The sequence below is a fragment of the Ranitomeya variabilis genome, chromosome 6 (assembly GCF_051348905.1).
Source record: "Ranitomeya variabilis isolate aRanVar5 chromosome 6, aRanVar5.hap1, whole genome shotgun sequence".
Lineage (NCBI taxonomy): Eukaryota > Metazoa > Chordata > Amphibia > Anura > Dendrobatidae > Ranitomeya > Ranitomeya variabilis.
In genome coordinates, this window is record NC_135237.1 from 1965223 (window position 1) to 1989198 (window position 23976).

Genomic DNA, 23976 nt, shown 5'->3' on the forward strand with positions numbered 1-23976 from the left:
AGGCATGTCACATTTTTCACCACTCCCACTTTCCGCTATAAAACAGCCTTTTTTCAGTGTGCCAAAAGAAGTGGTATCGAAAATGAATAATAAATGTGGCTCATAGCAGGTGAAACATATTTTGGCACCCGGTGATGTAGAAATTGGCGCATTTCTCATTGTTTTTCTCCGCCACTGTCTTTTTCTATTCTTAGCCCAGTAAGATGAAGCGAAAGTTCTCCTCTTTCTTCAAGAGTTTGGTCATTGAGTTGGACAAGGATCTATATGGGCCAGATAATCATCTGGTGGAGGTGCGTCTGATTATTATTATTATACATTTTTATAGCGCCATTTATTCCACAGTGCTTTACATGTGAAATATGGGGCAAATATAGACAAATACATTAAACATGAGCAAAAAACAAGGCATACGGGTACATAAGGAGGGAGGACCCTGCCCACGAGGGCTCACAGTCTGATGATCTATATCAGATTGAGGGGCATCTCTCTCAACTCATACTAAAACCCCCAGCTCTGGGTAACATTTGAGGTTTCCGAGCCTTCTGATCAGCATATGTTTTGAGGGGCACCACGGATATACAGTAGGTTGAGAGGCACTAACATTTTGGGTATGAGCTGAGTGACACTATCTCCCTATGGGTATGCGGTGAGGAGCACTGCCTCTGTCAGTATGGAGATACCACATATAGGAGGAGGGACACTACTGCTCGAGGTATGAATTTAGAGGCACCACATCTTTGGATATGGATTGAGGGACATTTCTACTCTGGTTAGAAGCTGAAGGGCACTGCCACCTTCGATGTGAGAGGCTCTAAATACTTTGGGTTGTTTTGCTTTCATAATTAATGCTTTTTTATGTTACCCCTATGACCAATAAATGGGGCAGGTTCTTCTGCATTTAATTATGTGTGCAATCTATCAGCTCTGAGCTTATCGCCTCCTCCTCTCAGTGGCACAGGACTCCGAGCACGCAAGAAACAGATGGATTCCAGGTGAAGCGACCAGGAGATGTTAGCGTGCGATGCACCCTACTACTAATGCTGGACTACCAGGTGATCCTCACTAACTCTACTCCATCAGTATCACTCCTTCACACTGTTCTATAATGAGGTGAATTCCAGGGGGTGCCAAAAGTTTTGCAAATGAGTGTGTAAGTGCATACTTATTGATGACCTTTCATCAAATTTTTCATGTGGAACTGGACTCAGGTTGTAAAGCCACATTCAGTATTTGGAAGCCAAAACCAGGAGTGAAATAATTAGAGGAAAAGTGTGGTGAAATATGTGTATATATATATCTATATGTGTGTAGTGGCATATGTCTAGGGTTATATGTGTGACTAGTGATAATGTAACATCTGTCCTGAAGGCAAGTCGCACCTAGGTGTTAACAGGTACTCCCTTGGGATTAGTAGACACTGTCTCCCTACCTCGCCAGGAGGTCTAGCTAGGGCGAGAAGAAAGGGAACCTTTGGCACCTTCAGGACTTGGAGGGGAGATGCTAATTGTGGCCTGGAGGGGATCTATTCCTGAGAACCTCTTCACAAGTATCACAAGAGAAAATAATATATTCATTGGGGGCGCGGCCGTGGCCCAATCAAACAGGCAACAGTTATGATATTGACCTGAGGGGCCGGTCTAGAAACCTGACCTCCAGACCAAAGTTATAAATTTAGGCTGCAGACAGAGAATTGTGTTCACATGATGGGGGCAGCCTGAGAAGCTGATGTGATCCAATCTACATTCGTCCTACCCTCAGGGAGCAGAAAACAACTACCAGTTAGATAATTTCTGTAAGTTTCTACTCTTTATTTTGATACTGTTTTGCATAAGTTGTATGTCTTTTTATTATCATATTTTTATACCTTTTTCTTATTGTAAGCATTGAACCTTTTGTTATTAAAGTATACAACTTTAACAAGTTGAACATTCAATGTTCTAAAAGAATCCATAGCCTTATGAGTGATAGACATATTTTTATTAGTATTATTATTATTTTCCGGGACTCATCGCCTGTGTATTCGATGAGTGGTGGCAGCGTGTATGAGCGGATGTGTGGCCTGGGTCGGTGTGTGATTTATGCTCCCATTACAGCATAGGACAGAGGCTGAATGCTGGACTGAGAGTGGGGAGATAGATTAACCCTTGCAGGCACAACCCCAAGTCACGTGTGAGAGTGGGCACGTGACGAATAAGTGACACCACGGAGAAGGGATACGTGACAAAAAGTATAATAGAAACCCGTCAGCAATTCTGTATTTATCACCCACTGCTGGTTTTGGCTACAAATCCTGACCAAATACTGACTGTGTGAACGTGGCCTTACAGTGGCTGCAGAGTAGAATAATTATTTGGCCCCTGATGAATTGTCAGTAAGGCCAAGTGGGTGTTACTGGACAGTTTTCTTTGGGGGCAGGCATCGGTGACGTCACAAGAAGGAGAAGAGGCAGCGCACGGAGGCCAGAGAGTCAGGGGGAGAAAACATACCTCCCTGACTCAATAGTGGTATGGCGGGAAAATTATAAAAGCCATTATTTCAGCATCCCTAGGGATAATAAACATAAGAGCCACCTTCACAGAATGCAGCCTTAGTGCTGCTTAAGGTGGCAATTTTACTTTAATAGGCCCCGTTGGAGGTGGCAGGTTCCCTTTAAGTGTACCTTCCAGAACTTTTTCTTTTTCTTTTTTTGCTATTACTGAGGTCCACAGACAAAGTCAGCATGGCGCATGTCCTACAAGTGTGTTGTGCACTGCTTCTATTGTGCTCCATGCACGACTATAGCATTCTAAATGATATTTTTTCACTAGCTAAATGTGAAACAGCCGCTGTATCCCACCTTGTCAGTTTGTGCTGTGGTGATATGAAACAGTCTGCAGACCTAACACATTAAAAAAATTATAATTTTTCAGTTGCAAAAAGTTAGACAACCTGCCGTATCCCACTTTATCATTTGGTTGGGTTGAAATTAAGCTGTAGAGGCCTGATCCAGAGGCCACACACAAACTCTTTCGTTCCTAGTGTCATACAGTAAGGGACCGGACTTTAAAATAGTTTGTAGCATCTACTGCAGTGATGGCGAACCTTTTAGAAACCAAGTGCCCAAACAACAGTCCAAAACCCACTTATTTATCGCAAAGTGCCAACACTTCAATTTAACCTGAATACTGAGGTTTTAGATTAACCCCTTAACGACCGCCAATACGCCTTTTAACGATGGTAGTTAAGGGTACTTAAACCACAGCACCGTTAATTGAGGCGCTGTGCAAAAAAGTGTATAGCGCCCCCCAGAGTCAGAATTTCTCCAGGGTCTTGGCTGCCGGGGGTAGCCGAGACCCAAGAAAATATGATTCATGTCGTTTTTTACCTACCCCGGGGTTGAGATTGCCATTATTAACCATATAACGGCGACCGAAAAAAAACACGCGATTAGCTATTTAATTTTGCGCATCAGAGGACAGAGAAATAGGGTCTCTGATCGCCCCCGATACCAGTGTCTCCCTGGGTACTCCTGCTTCCCCCCATGACCGCTGGCGTCTTCTTCCGGCAACAATAGGAAGAATTTTCCTATTGGTTCATTTTGGTCACTGTTATAGATCCTATCACAGTGATCAAAATAAAAAAAATAGTAAATAACCCCCCCCTTTATCACTCACCCCTTTAGTTAGGGAAAAATAATGAAGTAAAGAAAATTTATTTATTTCCATTTTCCTATTAGGGTTAGAGTTGGGCTAAAGTTAGGGTTAGTGTTGGAATTAGAGTTAGGGTTGGAATTGGGGTTAGGGTTGGGATTAGGGTTTGTATTAAGGCTAGGATTGAGATTAGGGTTGGGATTAGGGTTAGGTTTGTGGTTAGGATTATGGTTAGGGTTGAGATTAGGATTAAGGGTGTGTTGGGATTAGGGTTAGGGTTGAGATTAGGGTTAGGTTTGTGGTTAGGGTTATGGTTAGGGTTGGGATTAGGGTTGGGATTTGGGTTAGGGGTGTTTTGGGTTTAGGTTTGTGGTTAGGGTTATGGTAAGGGTTGGAATTAGGGTTAAGGCTATGGTTAGGGGTGTGTTGGGGTTTGGGTTGTGATTAGAGTTATGGTTAGGGTTGGGATTAGGGTTAGGGTTGGGATTAAGGTTTGGATTAGGGTTAGGGTTGGGATTAGGTTTGTGGTTAGGGTTATGGTTGGGATTCCAGGTAGAGGTGTGTTGGAATTAGGGTTGTGGTTAGGGTTATGGTTAGGGTTGGGATTAGGGTTAGGATTGGGGTTAGGGTTGGGATTAGGGTCAGGGTTAAGGTTAGGGTTGGGATTAGGGTTAGAGTTGGGATTAGGGTTAGGTGTGTGGTTATGGTTAGGGTTGTGATTAGGGTTAGGGCTGTGTTGGGGTTAGGGTTGTGATTAGGATTATGGTTATTGTTGGGATTAGGGTTAAGGGTGTGTTGGGGTTATTATTATTATCATTATTATTATTATTTATATAGCACTATTAATTCCATGGTGCTGTACATGAAAAGGGGTTACATGCAGGGTTATAGATATCATTTACAGTACACAAATTTACAATGACAGACCGCTGCAGAGGGGAGAAGACCTTGCACTTGCGGACTTACGTCATTAAGCTGCAAATTTGCTCCGTCACTTAGGGGTTAAAAAACCACCTACATTAGCGCACTATACAGTCTATAGCAGGGGTGGGGAACCTTTTTCCAGCCGGGGGCCATTTGGAAATTTCTGCCATCATTCGGGGGCCACATAAAAATGATCACCTTGAAAATGACCTCGGTATATTAAGTCAAACAATTAATTACGGTAACTGACCCTTAATGTGATGGCTTCTCTTTGGTGCAGCTGTGATGCTAGGTGATGCTGATCATGGTGCTTCTCACAGCTGCTTTTCCAGGGGTGGCACAAAGATCACAGGGGGGCACAGAGATCACAGAGGGGCATGTAGATGGGGGGGGCACAGAGATCACAGGGGGCATATAGCTGGAGGGTACGAAAATCACAGCAGGGCATATAGCTGCGGGGGGCAGAGAGATCACAGGGGGAACAGAGATCACAGGGGGCACATAGCTGAGGGGCACAGATCACCTGCAGACAGGCACTGAGCTGCCGGCATAGAGATCACTCTGGACTCTCTGGCCACAGCTCCTCTTGTGGCCGGGACAGGAGGATGGGAGAGCATTTGGCGCTAACCCCGCCCACCCCAGCACTATCCCCACTCACCCCGATGACCTAATTCATGTGCAGGGCAGGCAGCATTCTTTAGTGAACACTGCGTATAATGGCCACACATGATGCTCCATACATTATAATGGCCACACAGTGCTCCGTATTGTATAATGGCCACACATGATGCTCAATACTGTATAATGGCGCCACATGATAATCAATACTGTATAGTGGCCCCACATAGTGCTCCATACTATATAGTGGCCCCACATAGTGCTCCATACTATGTGGCCCCACATGATTCTCCATACTGTATAATGGCCCACATAGTCCTCCATACTGTATAATGGCCCCACATGATGCTCCATACTCAAACACAAACTTTAGAGCAGCAAAAATTTCCTAATTTCATATCCCCCTTAACTCAAGTGGTAGGGGTGCTACAATAGCACAGGATGCTCTCAAATAGCCATTCAACACGAAAAAGAAAGAGCGCAAAAAGTCCCAAATAAAATCAGAATCATAATTTATTCTGAATTACATGTAAACAGAACAAAGTAACCACAAAAAATTCATAGACAAAGTGGAATAACATATCAAGGTGTAACACCCAGGAACCGCATATATTAAAGTGGATGAAAAGGCAGAAAAAGACACCACATCAGAAAATGCCAGTGCAGTGAGCATAAGGTAAATTCACACTAGATAGATTTATCACTGGCAGGGAAAATCATACTGCTCAAAATAACAGCCATCGCAGCCATAAATAAGTGCATAAAGAAAAATCATATCAAAGTGTAAATGCTGCAAATAAGAAGAGGTGGAGAGCAGAATGACAATCCAACCAGTCAAAGTGAAAAAAAAAATTGGGTGTGCATCACTTTAAAAACCATTCACATCACTGAGAGTGCCAGATAAAGCTCTTACCCATGATCTCCACTGCGGTAAACTGAGTTGTGCAGCCCCAAGGCGCGTTTCACGTGGGCTTCCTCGGGGGGGGGTGAAACGCGCGTTTAAAAAAAAAAAATCAGTTAATTTTTATTAACAATATTCAAATTGACAACTACACACAATTGTGTCAGCAATGGAGAATACACATGTTTACAAACATTTTGAAACAATCCCTCCAGTTCCCCACCCTCCCTCCCTCCCTTAAAGCCTTTATAAACAAGAATAGGACACTAGCATACATTGCTGACATAATAAAACAACATCCCACTGGAATCAGTTCCTCTCCATCCAAGGTTTCCAAAGTGTTTCAAAAGTTTTCAGACTTTTCCTTTTTTCATAAATACCCTTTTCCATATTAATAACCATATCAGACGGCATTTACACTTTGATATGATTTTTCTTTATGCACTAATTTAGGGCTGCGATGGCTGTTATTTTGAGCAGTATGATTTTCCCTGCCAGTGATAAATCTATCTAGTGTGAATTTACCTTATGCTCACTGCACTGGCATTTTCTGATGTGGTGTCTTTTTCTGCCTTTTCATCCACTTTAATATATGCGGTTCCTGGGTGTTACACCTTGATATGTTATTCCACTTTGTCTATGAATTTTTTGTGGTTACTTTGTTCTGTTTACATGTAATTTTGAATAAATTATGATTCTGATTTTATTTGGGACTTTTTGTGCTCTTTCTTTCTTATAATGACCCACATAGTCCTCCATACTGTATAATGGCCCCACATGATTCTCAATACTGCACAGTGGCCTCACATGATGCTCCATACTGTATAATGGCCCCACATAATGCTCCATACTGTATAATGGCCCACATGATGCTCAATACTGTGTTATGGCCTCACATGATGCTCCATACAGTATAATGGCCCTAAATGATGTTCAATATTGTATAATGGCCCCACATAATGCTCAATACTGTTCAATGGCCTCACGTGATGCTCCATACTGTATAATGGCCCCACATAATGCTCCATACTGTATAATGGTCCCACATGATGCTCTATACTGTATAATGGTCCCCCATGATGCTCCATACGGTCTAATGACCTCACATGATATTCTATACTGTATAATGGCTCCACATGATGCTCCATACTGTATAATGGCCCCACATGATATTCTATACTGTATAATGGCTCCACATGATGCTCCTTACTGTATAATTGCTCCACATGATTCTCCATACTGTATAATGGCTCCACATGATGCTCCATAATGTATAATGGCCCCACATGATTCTCCATACAGTATAATGGCTCCACATAATGCTCAATACTGTACAATGGCCCTACATAATGCTCCATACTGTACAATGGCCTCACATGATGCTCCATACTGTATAATGGCGCCACATAATGCTCCATATGGTATAATGTGCCCACATAGTGCTATATACAGTATAATGGCCTCACACTAAAAAAAACTACTCACCTCAGCCCGTTCCAACGCTGATCTGGTCTCTTCATATATCACAGTCCTACCTGTGGGCAAGTGCTCTGTCTCCTCAGCACGCGCCATCCACCTCCTCACTAGCGTTGCCATCCTCACCCTCCTCAGCAAGCGCGCAGACTGATGGGAAGGCATGCTGCCTGATGGGACAGCACGCATGCAGAGGAGAGTGGCCATGGCACTAGTGATGAGGGAGATGGCGAGCGGGCTGAGGAGAGTCGTGGCGGCAATAATGCTGAGGAGATGGTGCACATGCCCACCAGGAGGGCTCTGCGTGCCCGCTCTGCGTGCCCCCTCTGGCACATGTGCCATTGATTCCCCACCACTGATCTAGTGTGTTATAGAGGCCTGATCAATAGACCACAAAAAATTCTTCTGTTCCTAGTGTCAAACAGGACCTGACTTTCAAATTGTTTGTAGCATAATTTCTTTGTCAAATAGGCCTCATCCACGCTCAAACAATTATTTTTTCTGTGATTAACATGATACAGTACGCCATATTTCAACTTGGAATTTACTGTCGCTGAAATTCAGCTGTGTGCAGAGGTGGTGCAGAATTTAAAATCTAATTTTTTGTTGCTAATACTTTGCTCCTACCACACTATCTGAGCAACATGACTGGGAAAAAGCGAGGCCGTGGTGGAAGGGGAGTTAGACTTGGTGTTCAAGGTGTATGTGAGGTAGGTGGTAATGTTTGTGAAAGCACTAGTGAAGCAACGTCATGTCCTATGCAAAGAAAACTGACAACTTACGTTACTGGACAGGCTACACCACTACCTTTTTTTGGCAGATGCACACCGGTACGCCTTGTCGATGATGCCCAGAAAGAGCATGTACTCGAGTGGATAACAAGTGCAGCTTCAAGTGACCTCTCCTCTTCCTCCACCTCAACATCACACCCAGTAGTCCACAGAGGTGGCACCCAAATTCCTCTTGCTTCCCCCCCGCATCCCAACTATCCAACCGTACAACTGACTGTACGAAACCATAGTTGGGTCAGTCTGAAAAGCTGTTCATACATTCTATGCCATGTTCATCAGAAGTGTGCTCAAAAGCTTCGCAGAGTCAAGAGGAGGCAACCTGCACCCATGCCCCAAATTTTTTTAGCTTGGATCCGGGGCAGGATGAAATACGGTCCGAACAGCATCCTGACCCTTGTCATCAGATGTTAACCCCTGGGTGGGAGGTGATCCTGATGAGACTTATTTCTGAGGCTCACGTGGACTGTACTGTGCTGTCAAGGCAAGAAGAGGAGAGTGATTCCAAGGGCAAGGAATGTGATAACACAGAGGATGATGATGTGTTAGATCCCAGTTGGCATGAACATAGAGGCACACAGCTGAGTTGGTCATCTGAGAAGGTTATGTTGTGCCGTTCGTTGCAGACACATAGTGATGTAGCCATGACAAGCAATGCATCCTCAGCCACAACTGTGCCTGTGACCAGCAGCGTCCACAGGTTTGCAGCTCTCAGGGGTAGCAAGGGTTGCCTAGCCTGGGCCTTTTTTGACACTACAAAGGAGGAGCCAAGTCAAGGTAAAAAGTGCAATAATTTGACTACTACATGTATGAACCTTCACATGCGCAAGCAACATGCTTTACTGAGGGAATCTCACTGTGCAAAAATGCGGACCAGCAGATTTCAACAACCATCAGCTGCCCCATCCATCACATCTGCTAATTCTTCCTCTACCTCTGTTACTGTGCCAACTATTAAGATGCAGGTCTTCGACTGCAGAACCTTGGGTTCTTTACCCGGTTCAGTCACGCTGACTGAGAGCCTGCCGTCAGTTGTAATGGAAGCGGGCGGGCATGCCTGCTGTTTTTTGACCAATCTAAGAAAATGAGTACACCACAAGTTTATCAATAAACCATAACATCTCCGCCTGCACCTCTCACGGTCCAGCAGTTTGTCCCGTTCACCCTACTCTGCCCTCTCTCAGCACTTCAGCCAGCCCATGGTCCCACAGTTTTGGTCACTTAAAACATAGTAACATAGCAAGGCTGAAAAAATACATTTGTCCATCCATTTCAGCCTATATTCTGTCAGAATAAATCCCCAGATCTACGTCCTTTTAAAGAACCTAATAACTGTAAGATACAATATTGTCACGCTCCAGGAAGACATCTAGGCCTCTCTTGAACCCCTTGACTGAGTTCGCCATTACCACCTCCTCAGGCAAGGAATTCCAGATTCTCACTGCCCTAACAGTAAAGGATCGTCTTCTATGTTGATGGAGAAACCTTCTCTCCTCCAGACACTGAGAATGCCCCCTTGTGACCATCGCCTTCCTTGGCATAAACAGATCCTTGGAGAGATATTTGTATTATCCCCTTACATACTTATACATGATTAGATCGCCCTTCAGTCATCTTTTTTTCGAAACAAAAAAGATTGTTTCCTCCTACACATGACAAAGCTAAGCAGTTGAACTCCACCATCTCCAATTTGTTGGCCACAGAAATGCTGCCTTTCTGCCTGGTAGATACAGACAGTTTCCGAAATCTGATGGCCGTTGCAGTTCCCAGTACTAAATACCCAGTCGCCATGACTTCTCTAAGAAAGCCGTGCCTGCGCTACACCAGCATGTACCAGACAACATCACCCTCTCCTTGACTAAATCTGCCATGGTGCATATCACCACAGACTCTTGGACGAGTAAGCATTTCTATGGGTGTTACATCCGTTGACTGGGCACTGGGTGACTCTGGTGGCTGTGGGGACAGGCGCTGCTCCACAAGTCCTGCTTGCAGGGCAAACCTCTACATTTAACACTTCCTCCACTGCTTTTGCCTCCTCTAGGGCCTCCACCTGCACCTTCAACCTCTGCCTTAACGAGACACGTGTTCCAACAGTGCAGAGTGAATCTCCATCACCTCTGTACTGTGTAGCCAGGGCTCACCGCAATCAGGCAGTCTTGAAATTGATATGCCTTGGAGATCGCAGTCATACAGCTGAAGAGTTGGGGACAACTCTCCAGGCTGAATTTGATCAATGGCTGTCTCTGCTGAACCTGCATCCAGGGAAGGCCGTGTCCGAAAGCGGTACGAACCTGGTGGTGGACCTACGGCGAGGCAAGCTCATACACATGCCTTGCATGGCTCACATCCTCAACCTGGTGGTACATCGTTTTCTCAGCCACTATCCTGGCCTGGGTGAGCTGCTCCAGAAAGCACATAAGCTGTGTGCTCATTTCCACTGTTCGCACCCCTCTGCTCATCGACTGGCATTGATACAGAGGTCTTTGTCCATGCCAGTTAACAGGTTGATATGCGATGTGGCGACACGGTGGAATTCCACTTTGCACATGTTGCAGCGACTGGCAGCAGCAACGAGCTGACGCAGTATGTCATGTCGTATAGCTTGGGCCAACGCAGTTCGGACGTGGCGCATATTACGTTTACAGAGTGGGCACAGATTAAGGACCTCTGCACCCTTCTGCACAGTTTCAAAATGGCTAGTAAGATGGTTAGCGCCGACGCCACCGTCATCAGCATCACTACTCCGGTCATTTACATGCTGGAGCAGACTTTTAATAGCCTGCGGGAGGAGATGTGGTCCCAGAAGAAGAGGAGGAAACAGAAGAGGATGCAGAAGGGATAACATTGTCTCTAAGTTCAAGACTGTTGTCACACAGGCAGGTGCCAAGTGAGGGTGGAATACTGCGATTGAGGGGGGCTGGTGATAAACGGTTATCGTAGGCGCAAGATCCGAGGAACAAATGGAGGAGGAACAGGTGATGGGCGAGCAACTGTCAGATGAAGAGAATAATCCTCCCCTCTCTGTTGTTCGTGGTTGGTGGGAGGGGACAGAGGAAACGAGCTTCATTGTTATGCATGAACTTGGACCTCATGGTAGAGCCCAACATATGAGTGCCTTCTTGCTGCACTATCTGCAACATGATCCCCATATAGAAATGATTAGGAATAATGCTGACTACTGGGTTGCTACTTTATTAGATCCATGTTATAAAACCAAATTTTGCCAGATGATTCCCACCCTAGAAAAGGGACCCGCGAATGCTGAAGTACTGAAACACGCTTTTATACAACCTTAGGAGAGCTTTTCCCCCAAACAGTGAAGCACACAGTTCACATCGCAGCTGTAGACTTCCAACCTCCGGCATGTCAATTCGTCAATAGTGTTGAGCGATACCGTCCGATACTTGAAAGTATCGGTATCGGAAAGTATCGGCCGATACCGGCAAAGTATCGGATCTAATCCGATACCGATACCCGATACCAATACAAGACAATGGGACTCAAGTATCGGACGGTATCCCTGATGGTTCCCAGGGTCTGAAGGAGAGGAAACTCTCCTTCAGGCCCTGGGATCCATATTAATGTGTAAAATAAAGAATTAAAATAAAAAATATTGCTATACTCACCTCTCCAACGCAGCCTGGACCTCACCGAGGGAACCGGCAGCGTTCTTTGCTTAAAATGCACGCGTTTCCTGCCTTCCGTGACGTCACGGCTTGTGATTGGTCGCGTGCCGCCCATGTGGCCGCGACGTGACCAATCACAGCAAGCCGTGACGTAATTTTCAGGTCCTCAATGCCTAATTCTAGGCATTCAGGATTTTAAAATTACGTTCCGGCTTGTGATTGGTCGCGTCGCGGTCACATGGGCGACGCGACCAATCACAAGCCGTGACGTCACGGGAGGCAGGAAACGCGCGCATTTTAAAATTACGTCACGGCTTGTGATTGGTTGCGTGCCACCCATGTGACCGCGACGCGACCAATCACAGCAAGCCGTGACGTAATTTTCAGGTCCTGAATGCAGAATTAGGCATTCAGGACCTGAAATTACTTCACGGCTTGCTGTGATTGGTCGTGTCGCGGCCACATGGGCGGCACGCGACCAATCACAAGCCGTGACATCACGGAAGGAAGTAAACGCGCGCATTTTAAGCAAAGAACGCTGCCGGTTCCCTCGGTGAGGTCCAGGCTGCGTCGGAGAGGTGAGTATAGCAATATTTTTTATTTTAATTCTTTATTTTACACATTAATGTTGTTTCGATACCGATACCCGATACCACAAAAGTATCGGATCTCGGTATCGGAATTCCGATACCCGCAAGTATCGGCCGATACCCGATACTTGCGGTATCGGAATGCTCAACACTATTCGTCAACGCCAAAACATTAGCTGCAGAAGCGGTGGAAGTGGAAGAAGCAATTTCTATGAGTCCTTTGCCACTTTTTTAGACCAATTCATGCACCAGAACAACAGAGTCCAAGTCTTACATGTGGTGAATGAATGGAGAGGATGGTGCAGGAGTATCTAGAACTGATTATCAATACCATCAGGGAGGGTTTGGACCCTTTCACATTTTGGTCTTCCAAAATGGATGAGTGGCCTGAGCTCGCCTCACACGCCTTGGAGGTTTTATCGTGCCCGGCAGCCAGCATTCTCTCAGAACGTGTCTTCAGCACTGCTGGTGGAGTCCTGACGGATAAGCGCAGCCGGCTGCCCCCTGAAAGTGTTGACCGCCTAACTTTGATCAAGATGAACAAGTCATGGATCTCCAAGGACTTTTGCATCCCAATCGCAGACTGTACAGACTAGGTGACATTGCCTTTTTTAGTGTGATGCGTTAATGTCTCATAACTGCACTCTGTGATATCTTTAGTGTGGCTTCTGTTCCTGCTGATGATATTAACACAAATTTGTGGAAATGTGAACAGTCATGGTTGGCCTACATCTACTGGGTTATCTGTAGTGGAAGACGTGTGGGTCCCAATTATACTATTTCTAGTCTCGTGACAGTTATTCCACTTCGGTGGTGTCAGGCACTCCTGGTTGGTCTCCATCTGCTGGATTGGGGTGTAGTAAAAGACCTGTTGGTCCCTATTATACTATCTATACTGTGGTGACATTGATGCCACTTCTGCGGTGTAAGGCCCTCATTTGTTTAAATATGAACACTCCTGGTTGGGTCTCCTTCATGCATGTTGCCTGTAGCAGTAGGCATCTGAGACCATCAGGCCTCCACTTCCTTGGACTCAACTACCCGTGTTACTATCCTTAACTTTTTCTGACGATGGTAGTTTACAAAACTGATATTTGTGCCACCTGGGTGCGGCTCAGCATGAAAACAGGTAGAGGTGTTGCATGTGGTATCTGGGCTCCTGGCAATGGAGGCCTACACCGATCCCTCACCCACCTCGTCTTAGGCTTCTTTCACACTTCCGTTGTTTAGCCAACGTCGCAATGCGTTGTTTTGGAGAAAAACGCATCCTGCAAAGTTGCCTGCAGGATGCGTTTTTTTCTCCATAGACTTGCATTAGCGACATATGGCCATACGTTGCATGCGTCGTCCACTGGATGGGTCGGGTTCAAGGGAATGTTTTTCCGTACGTCGCATCTAGTGTTTCACACTGCACATGCCCAGCAGGAAATATCGCTCTCACAATCTTTCCTGCTCGGCAACGCAGACGGAAATGTGAAAGCAAACACTTCCGTCGGTAGGTCGCGGCGACGCTTCGTGACGGCCCCGTACCGACGGAATTGTGAAAGAAGCCTTACTGTGACGCTCAATTGCAAGCTGTATATGCTGTCCAAGACTCCAATACCTCAGGCCCGGCTGATTGCTGCAGTTTGTCCTGTGGGTGGATTAAGGCCACTTTCCTGGTGTCTGCCCCTCATTTGATGTGTTTTGGCAGCATATGGGGCATGCGTTTGTTTTTGCCTCCCATTGACATAAATGGCATTCGGTTATGTTTGGTGAATATTGCAAATTTAGCGAACATAAACCGAACCTTGAAATATTCGCTCATCTCTAGTCCTTACATGTCTGCACTCTGCTGGGGACAGGCTCTTCTTTCCCGGACAGTTGGTGCCTTCTTATGACTGGTCAGCAACATACCATCCACGCCCCCGTGAAAACTGTCAGATAACACCTACTTAATGAAAATTAACTTTTTAGGGGTCAAATATTTTGATTTCCAATATCTCTGCAATGGAGAGGTGAAATAAAAAGTTGTATTATGCTCTGCAGCCATTATTACATCCTATGTTCACTTCAGCATGAAAAATGTGGTGAAAGGTCTCGAAGTCCAGACCTATGGGACCTGGGCCTTAGCTGCTGACCTCACTTTATCTGTCCCTGCAGCCTCCACAGTTTAAGCTGGACCCCCGTCTTGCTCGTCTTCTGGGGATCCACACACAGACACGGGCGGTCATCATCCAGGCTCTGTGGCAGTATATAAAGACCAACAAGCTACAGGACTGCCATGACAAGGAGTACATCAGCGGGGACAAGTATTTCCAGCAGGTGTGAACATATGTCCCCGACTAGACATTTTCCTCTTCTGCTGTAATCCAGTGCCCACGGCTCCTGTCAGCATGTAGTTAGAATGGATTTAAAAAGTCTACACGCCCTTGATAAAATACTAGTTTTTTTGTCATAAACAAATTGTACCAAGAAGAATCTGCTCAGAACATTGTCCACCTTTTCTGACATTTTCCTTTGTTGCATTTTACAGTAGAAGCCTTGGTCCATAACATCTGACAATGCAACAAAGGGTCTAACTATGGAAAGTTGTCAGTCAGAAGGCTACAAGGCATTAGATCTTCCATGGAAAAATGGCTTCAACTGGCACAACAGTGATGTTACCTAGAACTAGAGGCCACTTAAAAATTGAAGAAAAGAGTTGGTTCTGGGGGCTGACGCCCGATTTCTGATTTCTCAATGGATTTGTATAGATTATGGGCGACTTTAAAGGTGGAAAATCTTCTGAAAGGATTTTTCTTGGTAGGATAATTTTACGTGACAAAAGCCTTGCATTTTGCTAGGGGTGTGCAGATTTTTTATATCCACTGTATATCGAGAGGGTCCTGTTTTGCCATTGCGTGTTCTGGATACATTTTTGCTCATCTCATTTATTGTGGTATTTTCTCTCATTTCATAGATATTTGATTGTCCTCGGTTAAAGTTTTCAGAGATCCCACAGAGGCTCACCAACCTGCTGCTGCCCCCAGACCCTATCGTTATCAACCACATCATCAGGTACAACTCCAGATCCCCCCATGGGCCTCCAAGTAAAGACTCCCAGTCCCTCTATCATTTGGTCTCCTCTGTACAGTTCACACTAGCCAGCCTTTTGACTAATGACCTCCAATTATTAATTCCAGCTGGAACTCATGGTCTTTAGCTTCAAGTTGTTGGTTTGTAGGGAGGCGGCCATCTTTTTTAGAAAGTGCTTCCTTTTCTGTAGCTCTCTTTGACCGATCATCTGGTTCCTAATCCTGGAACTGAATAGTGGACAGAAGGCCAGATGTTTGGAGACCTGCTGGTTCAGGACTTTTTGGCTAAGAACGAAGGAGGCCCCTGTGCTCTTCTAAACCTGCAGGATGTAGGCCACTTTGTTCGTCCAGACCTGAAAGAATGTTTTGTATCTCTCCCAGATCCTCATGTGGGATCTGTAGACACGTCCTTGTCTCATGGTATTGTTTTTACCACTGTCACCTCTATAAATTCATGTAGATAATAAAAGGAGGAGTGCTACGCCATGGTGTCAAATTGTAAGTTTAGAATAAGCTGGGATGATGAGAATATGTGCGCTCACCCACTGACGGTCCACATGTGGGTCTCTCCATGTTGTGCTCAGTCTGTTCACTACAGATGAGCCCAATCACATGGTTGAAACATCTCAGGAATGGTCAGTAGAACCAGGGGCACCTGCGTTCAGTCCTGAGCATCATATATGGGTGTGAATACTTACAGTATGTGTAATGAAAGACAAATGTCACATTTCTGTATCCACACTGCACCATAGGCCTGATTGCAGGCCGTTATTATGGCGCATTGTATGACCGCATAAAACATTGTGGAAAGAGTGAAGGGCATTAACCGGTCACTGTGCAGATTCTTAACATCCATTGAACTGCTTGGATGTCTCCATAGTGTGGACCCCACAGACCAAAAGAAGACTGCCTGCTACGACATTGATGTGGAAGTGGAGGATCCGCTTAAGGGTCAGATGAGCAGCTTTCTCCTATCCACTGCCAACCAACAAGAGATCTCCGCCCTGGATACCAAGGTGATACGGGGGGAGGGCAGACATGGTGACCGCAACACTAACGTTTTGGAGATGTCACTGCTGGAGCCAATTGCAAAATTTTGAAGGGAAACAGATACACGACCAGCCATTCTGGTCACAAAACAAGATCAGTACCCAGCCCCCGCCACTAGACCTTAGGATTACACCACAGCCAATAGTTCACATGAGGCATGCGGCAGCCATATCCCACTACGTGCTGCACCCACACTACTCTGCCGCGACTGACGTTTACGGTGTGTGGCCTCATAGACATCAGATGATGAGAAATGTCTTCTGCTCATTGCTTCTTCATCCAACTAGTAAGCTGCTGGCAATCTTGTGAACTACTCACAGGCAGACTTGGGTTTGGCCGGTTGTCAGCGTCACTCGCTGTTTATGCTGACGATGTGCTTGGCCACACATAATGGTGTTAGAAAAAAGGAAACCGCCCAAAAATTAGGTATGGAGCCTGACGTTAGGAGAATAGAATGAGAAAAAAACAACTAAAAACAACGTTATCAATAATATTAAGCGCTCAATGGCGTTCCTCTACACAATGAATAAGGACACGATAATGTATGGAGGAATATTGGAGGTAAATATTGGGGTGCAACCATCTGGTTCCTATATAGGCCCTAGGGCTAGAGGTCCATGGAAGTGCAGGGAGCGCAGGCCCTGGGTGCAGCTCTGAGGACTCCCTACAAAGGATGTCGCCCCCGATCAATGAGGACTAAGTGCTCACAGAAATAACATTAAACGGATCACTCCTCCAATCAGGTACTAGATATAGAAAGGTACATTAGTAGAAGGGGGGGGGGGGTCGAAAAAGTCTCTATGGGATGTGGTAAGAACCTTAACCCCTTCACCCCTGGAGCTTTTTTTGGTTTTGTGTTTTCATTTTCCTCTCCCCTCCTTCCCAGAGCCATAACTTTTTTATTTTTCCGTAAATATGGCCATGTGAGGGCTTGTTTTCTGTGGGACGGTTTGCACTTTTGAACGTCACCATTGGTTTTACCATGTCGTATACTCGAAAACGGGAAAAAAAATACCAAGTGCAGTGAAATTGTAAAAAAAGTGCAATCCCACACTTGTTTTTTGTTTGGCTTTTTTGCTAGATTCACTAAATGCTGAAACTGACCTGATATTATGATTCTCCAGGTCAGTACGAGTTCATAGACATCAAACATGTCTAGGTTCTTTTTTATCTAAGGAGTGAAAAAAAATTCTAAACTTTGCTAAAAAACAAAAAAAGCGCCATTTTCCGATACTCGTAGCGTCTCCATTTTTCGTGATCTGGGGTCGGTTGAGGGATTATTTTTTTCATGCCGAGCTGACGTTTTTAATGATACCACTTTGTGCAGATACGTTCTTTTGATCGCCCGTTATTACATTTTAATGCAATGTTACAGCGACCATAAAAACATTCTGGAGTTTTGATTTTTTTTCTCGCTCCACCATGTAGCGATCAGGTTAACTCTTTTTTTTTTTAATTGATAGATCGGGCGATTCTGAACACGGCAATACCAAATATGTGTAGGTTTGATTTTTTTGTTTTATTTGAATGGGGCAAAAGGGGGGTGATTTGAACCTTTGTTGTTTTTTTTTTTAAATATTTTTATAAACTTTTTTTTTTTTTAACTTTTGGCATGCTTCAATAGCCTCCATGGGAGACGAGAATCTGCCACATCACCTCTATGTAGTAGAACTGCTGAGTTGCTATGAGCGCCAGCCACAGGGTGGCGCTCATAGCGATCTGGCATCAACAACCATAGAGATCTCAAGGAGACCTCTGGTTGTCATGTCAATGAACTGATGACCCCTGATCTCGTGACGGGTCAGCAGTGCACGTATGTCCGGCCCGATGGCCAGAAGCACTTGTTAAATGCCGCTGTCAGTTTGACAGCGGCATTTAACTAGTTAACTGGCGCGGGTGGATCACGATTCCACCCACGCCTATTGCGGGCACATGTCAGCTGTTCAAAACAGCCGACATGTCCCGGCTTTAGTTCGGGCCCACCTGAAAGCGGGGATCCTGACATCGGCATTCGTATGTCCGATGCCAGTAAGGGGTTAAGGAGCGGTGGTCCCACTGGTCACATCCATCCTTACCAGTAGGACACGGATCATCAACCCACTTTCCCTGCGCATTTATCCTCAGAGAAGTCGAGCTTCATAAGGGAAAATAAGGATTATCGTCCACTCTGCAAAGGCAGGATGTCCATGGTTTGGAGTGCGCTCCGCCATATCACATCCTCCTTACAGTGGGGAAAGAAGTATTTGATCCCTCGCTGATTTTGTAAGTTCTCCCACTGACAGACATGAGCAGTCTATTATTTTAAGGGTAGGTTAATTTTAACATTGAGAGATAGAATATCAAAAATAAAATCCAGAAAATCACATTGTATAAATTATATGAATGTATTTGCATTTTGCAGTGAGAAATAAGTATTTGATCCCCTACCAGCCATTAAGGGTGTGTTTCCACGATCAGGAAGCGCCGCAGCGTCCCGATGTTACAGCATAGTGGAGGGGATTTCATGAAATCATGACCATGACGAAGACGTCAGAAGAACGCTGCCATGTGGGCATAATGCTGGAAGAAATCAGAACTTATTGACAAGCGGTGACCATAGGATACAACCCCTCCTTTTTAAAAAAATGAAGAAATAAATTTACTGATTTTACTACATTCCTGCTGGATTCATCGATTTTTCTGTGGACTGAATGCTCAACTTTTCCGTGCAGGAACAGATGTGGAATAGCCGATATTCAGGTGAGCTATTTTTGGGGGATTTCATGAAATCCCGTCTCCACTATGCGGTGAAACACGCCTGCAGCGGACCCGCGTAAACGGACATGCGGCGCGTCTTTCCAGAACGCAGCACGTCTGTTTACAATGCGGCGACGCTCCGTCGCCGCACCGTTAATTTCCCATAGACAATCATTAGACGGTAAAATCGCATCTAATGATTAGTCACATGCATAGTAACTGCGTAAACACAGCTTACTATGCAAGTCTACTGGAGCACCCCCATGGGGCCGTGGGGTACTCTGTACCAGGTCCTGTGGTTCACAGGGGGATGTCACGATGGCTGACCCGGTCCGTGGCCCTGGGACATCCGTGTAAAAGGGAAAGGTCTTTAAAGGGATAGAGTTTGTTTGTGACGCCACCTGTGGTATTCGGTCAGAGTGACCGACGCTGCTTTAATGGGTCCGCTGGGGTGATGTTAAGGCAGCTAGATGGTATAACTTCCCACAGGTGAAGTATGTCCCCAGGGCCTCCCGGTGTGTAGATGGTGAGAGGTGCAGATAAGAACGAGGACACAAGGTTGCAGTCTCTTTACCTTTACTGAAGGCTTCAGCATCCACAGTCCAGGGCACCAGATCACAGGGCAGGCAGCCGGTATGGAGGCAAGTCCAGAGTCCCCTTGTCCAGGTGGAAATCAGTAGCCTTCCCTTGCGCTGCAGTGTTGTAGTTCCTTACTGCCCAAGTCTTCACATAAGGTCCTCACAGATGTAATGTCTTTCTCTCTGTCCCCCATATAGGATAGCACAAACCACTATGACTGGTGGCTTGAGGCGGTTTATAGGGACTCTAGCATGCCCTAGCCACTAAGGGGGGCCACCGTGTCTCCTGGGTGTAGGACCACTCCCACGCGTCCGAACCAAGATAGCTGAGGTCTTCCATACCGTTTAAGGTCCAAGATAGTTTTCTGCAAGAGTGGGACATAGTTCAGAGCATATGTTGCGCTAATGTCAGCAGGTATTAAGACTCCTAAATATTTTAAGGCGACGGTCTTCCACTTAAAAGAGAAGGACGCCTGGAGCTGAGAGACTAGATTATCAGGCAGGGAGATATTGAGCGCCTCCGTCTTGGAGTAGTTGACTTTAAAGTTTGAAACCTCCCCGAACCTACGGAACTCTCGGAGAAGTACAGGAAAAGCCACGGTCGGGTTGGTAATGTACAGCAATAAATCATCCGCATACAGGGATATCTTAAACTCATGTTGGCCATTCCGCAGACCCTCAATATCAGGTGTCTTCCGTAATGTCACTGCCAGATGCTCCATCGCAAGGATATAAAGTAAGGGGGAAAGGGGGCAACCCTGACGGGTCCCGTTTCTTATGTCAATGGGCGGGGAAAGGGTGCCGTTCACTCTAAGATGGGCCGTAGGCCTATGATACAGAGCAAAAATCCTCTCCAACATGTTAGGTCCCACTCCCAGTTGTTTCAGGGAGGCACGTAGAAAGGTCCAGCCTAGGCGATCAAACGCCTTCTCAGCGTCAATAGATAATAAGCATGCTGGTACCTTTCCTGTGCGCATGTACGAGGTCAGAAGCAATGTCTTCACCGTGTTATCCTTGGCCTCCCTGTGCGGCACAAAGCCCACCTGATCACTATGGATGGACCCAGGGAGAATAGGGTTCAGTCTACCAGCTAACACTTTCGCGAACACCTTCACATCCACATTAATGAGGGATATGGGCCTATAGCTTGCACATAATAGGGGATCTTTTCCCGATTTAGGAATCACGGTGATTGTGGCCATCAGCGTTTGGGGGGCAAAGGGGCAGCTGGCCGAGATGGAGTTAAACAGTTTGGTCATGAAAGGGACCAGGGAATTCGCATATAACTTATAGAAGGCGGCGGAGAATCCGTCAGGACCAGGGCTTTTACCATTAGCCAAAGATTTTATCGTGTCTAAAACCTCCTGTTCCGAGAGAGGACTCTCCAGGGCCTCAGACTCCTCCACCGACATAGGCGGGAGCTCAGTGTCCTGGATGTAGTCGTCCACCCGTGCTTGAAACTCGGAAGGGGACATATCAGACAACGGGCCGCTTAAATTGTAGAGAGAGTCATAATATGCTCTGAATGAATCCACAATCTCCTCAGGAAAGTGGACCAGTTCACCCGTAGCAGACCTCACGGTATGGATATAAGTGGTGGGAGCACGGGGGTGCAAAAACCTCGCTAGAGCTCTCCCAGGTTTATCAGAGTACTTGTACAGAAATTTATGAAAGCGGTCCCTCTGTCGTGCTAACTTCGTGTCCAACAAGGCACTCAACTCACAGCGTGCCTGGAGGAGATCAGCCAGCACCCCAGCATCTCTAGTCCGTCTATGATCCAACTCCAGAGTTTGGATACGATTCAACAAACCCACCATGTTAGTCTCCCTCTCTCTCTCTTCAGTCGTGCCCCCTGTTGTATAAATACTCCCCGTATAACTCCTTTCAAAGCCTCCCATTGGTATGGGATGGCCGTGGGGTCATTCTTGTGAAAATCTAGAAAGTCCGAGATTGCTGTTCGCACGGCCGCCTGACACATTAGATCTCCGAGGAAACCAGGGTTTAAGGACCAGGTCCATTCTCTCGGAGAAAGGCTCGGCAGCCGGAGGGAGAGCAAAACCGGGGCATGGTCTGACCACAACATCGTGTCAATGTCAGACTTTGGGTCAAGAGACAGGAGCCCGTGGCTGATCAAAAAATAATCCAATCTACTATAGGAATTATGTACTGTGAAGTAGGTATAATCTCGGGTAGTGGGGTGCAGTAACCTCCATACATCCACCAATCTTGAGTCCGTCAGGGCCCGCCGTAGTTTCTCCAGCTGTGAGAGGGACACCGCCGACCTGCCCAAAGAGGAATCCACAGCGCGGTCCAACACCATATTGAAGTCCCCTCCCATAATCACATAGCCTTTTGCAAAGGCCGAGAGGTCCCGTAGGTACTTTCTGCACGCTCGGACCTGGTCTTGATTGGGGAGATAAATGTTAGCTATGGTGAACAAATCATGGGCAATTTTAAGCTTCAAAAACACATATCGACCATTAGAATCCGCTTTAGAGGCAACTACCTGAGCCTGTAAAGACTTGTGCAATGCAATGCTGACTCCTTTAGACTTGGAGTCAGAGTTACTGCCATGGAACCACTGTGTGTAGTATTTATGGTAAAGCTTAGGGATTCTGTCTGATCGGAAATGTGTCTCCTGCAGCAGAAGTATGTCAACCCGTTTCTTATGCATACCGTATAAAACCTTCGATCGCTTTTCAGGGACATTAAACCCCCTGACATTAAGCGAGCAGAGTTATAGGAATGCCATAGGAACTATCGGGCCTGCGGGTGGTACAATCGGGTCGGAAAGGAGTAGAAGGGGTGGAAAGTGGGGAAAAATAGAAACAGAGAAAGTAAAGCACCAAGGAAAGATAGTTCAGCCGGAAGACAGGGTTCCGACCAAAAAGAAAGAGAAAAACCAAGACGCCACTAGGCCTCAAGGGTACAGAACAATATCAGAGAAAACGCTGAGAAGTAGTGTCAGAGACACACCCTAGTGGGGAGGTGATTGAGCAGAGAGCAACCAGCCGAGCCCCTGCCGCAAAAAAGAAAATAAAAAATCCAACTCTACCCAGAAGGCCCATGACCCTGGTAACATAAACATTGTTAACGAACATAACAGCGGATCGTGGGCCAAGTACATTTGTCAAAATGAGCGGAGTCATAACAAGCCCCCGGAGGGGTATCATCAAAAATCACATTTCAGGAGAAAGAGCAGCGTTAGCCAACATGGAATAACATTAGCACATTAATGCGGTAGTGAAACAGTTGAGCACAGTACATGAGTCAATTGAAGTAGGTGGACATTCATAGATAGTGCAAAATGAACCATGCTAGGAACCCCGCTCAGGAGTCCCAGGTAGAATCAAATAGAAATGTCACCGCTACAAAACATGCGGCTCCAATCCATCCACAATTAACAGGCTAAAGCAAAGTCACGACCAAGCCCCCCGTGGGAGCCCGGCCACATGGAGGGACAATGTAGGCGGCAAAAAAGCAAAAAGAGAAAAGGGGCGATAGTGATCATAAGGTCTGAATTAGGTGATCAAGTGTCATCAGCATGAGTAACGGAGGCACGTCTACGGCGGGAGCCCTGTTTCCTCTTTCAGAGCGACCCGGCGGGGGGGGCCACCAGTACGGTGTGGACCCCATAGGTCAGACGCAGTAAGGTGAGGCCAGTCTCCCAGTGTGACCATAGGTAAGCCCAGTGCAGCGGTGAAGTTCTGCAGATCTGACGGGGATCTCAAAATTATCAATCATTGAAATGGGTAACCCCAACTGTAGGGGATCTTATTTTCTCGCAGCTCCTCCAGGAGGGGGCACAAAGCCCTCCGTTTATCCAGGGTGAAGTGTGAGAGGTCAGACAAGAGAAGAACATCAGACCCATTAAAGTCAATAGCATCGTGGTCCCTCGCCTTACGCATGATATCATCCTTAGTTTGGAAGTAGTGAATCCTACATATGACGTCCCTCGGCTTAGATGTATTGGGATTCTTTGGGCCTAGCGAGCGGTGGGCTCT

General features: G+C 46.1%; 1 protein-coding gene across 3 annotated transcripts in view; it reads left to right on the forward strand.

Moving 5' to 3' along the window:
* The window catches only part of SMARCD3 (SWI/SNF related BAF chromatin remodeling complex subunit D3), a 281961-nt gene that overhangs the window by 237834 nt on the left and 20151 nt on the right, over positions 1-23976 (forward strand). For all 3 annotated transcript variants that reach the window (XM_077267719.1, XM_077267720.1, XM_077267718.1), the window contains exons 6-10: positions 195-290; positions 951-1052; positions 14695-14856; positions 15494-15591; positions 16489-16624. In XM_077267719.1, coding sequence (XP_077123834.1) covers positions 195-290; positions 951-1052; positions 14695-14856; positions 15494-15591; positions 16489-16624 — 594 coding nt within the window. The remainder of the gene's footprint in view (positions 1-194; positions 291-950; positions 1053-14694; positions 14857-15493; positions 15592-16488; positions 16625-23976) is intronic.